We start from the raw sequence: 656 nt of genomic DNA on the forward strand, positions 1-656 counted from the left end.
AAACCTCTCTAAGCTTTAGAGGCCCATGTTTTCAGTCAAGCACGGTTCGGATCCCACCAGCCTCCACAAACAAACCAGAGGTCCAGTGCGGCTGCACTGTGGGAAACAAAGCCTTGCCATTGGCCATCTCTCTAATAGCGCCCATCCCCCTGTGACAGCTCAGGGGTCCCCTGGATTGGGTAGCTGATAGCCACGCTGATTGGGTGGCTATCCGCAAAGCCTTGCCATTGGCCATCTCTCTAATAGCGCCCCCTGGATTGGGAGGCGTGTCTTGTGGTGGCCGCTGATTGGTCAGCGGTGTGCATGGGGGGGTGCGGTTGGCTACTGGCGTGTCACGTGGACGAGCCCTATTTCCGGTGCGAGGACCGTTTACTCCACCACTGGTAAAATCTAACCGTCTTTTTCAGCGTCTGCTGGGGGTACGGGACACGGCTAACCGTTCTCTCACGGCTAACCGTTCTCTCACGGCTAACCGGTTCCCGCCCCTTTCTGAGGCCAATTTCGCGGACTCCGGGACCAGAAAAGGTTTGTCAAATGGCACTTTTTCCTTCCTTTGAACTTCTTTTCTTTTTCTTTTTAATATTAAATTTATTTTATTTTAGTTGGTAGGTTTAATTACTTTACTAATTATTTGTTATTGGTTTTTGCCTATACAT

General features: G+C 50.6%; 2 protein-coding genes across 5 annotated transcripts in view; both read left to right on the forward strand.

Moving 5' to 3' along the window:
* Positions 1-557, forward strand: part of NHS (Nance-Horan syndrome (congenital cataracts and dental anomalies)) — a 78,163-nt gene extending 77,606 nt beyond the window's left edge. Inside the window, exon 10 of the mRNA XM_010855886.1 lies at positions 408-557. Coding sequence (XP_010854188.1) covers positions 408-557 — 150 coding nt within the window. The remainder of the gene's footprint in view (positions 1-407) is intronic.
* Positions 350-656, forward strand: part of SCML1 (sex comb on midleg-like 1 (Drosophila)) — a 37,907-nt gene continuing 37,600 nt past the window's right edge. For 3 of the 4 annotated variants that reach the window (XM_010855881.1, XM_010855884.1, XM_010855883.1), the window contains exon 1: positions 369-525. The gene's annotated coding sequence lies outside the window, so the exon portion shown is untranslated. Of the gene's footprint in view, positions 526-656 lie in introns of all 4 variants that reach the window. The other variant, XM_010855882.1, reaches the window with a different exon arrangement.

Source organism: Bison bison, unplaced genomic scaffold, assembly GCF_000754665.1.
Source record: "Bison bison bison isolate TAMUID 2011002044 unplaced genomic scaffold, Bison_UMD1.0 scf7180017864369, whole genome shotgun sequence".
Classification (NCBI taxonomy): domain Eukaryota; kingdom Metazoa; phylum Chordata; class Mammalia; order Artiodactyla; family Bovidae; genus Bison; species Bison bison.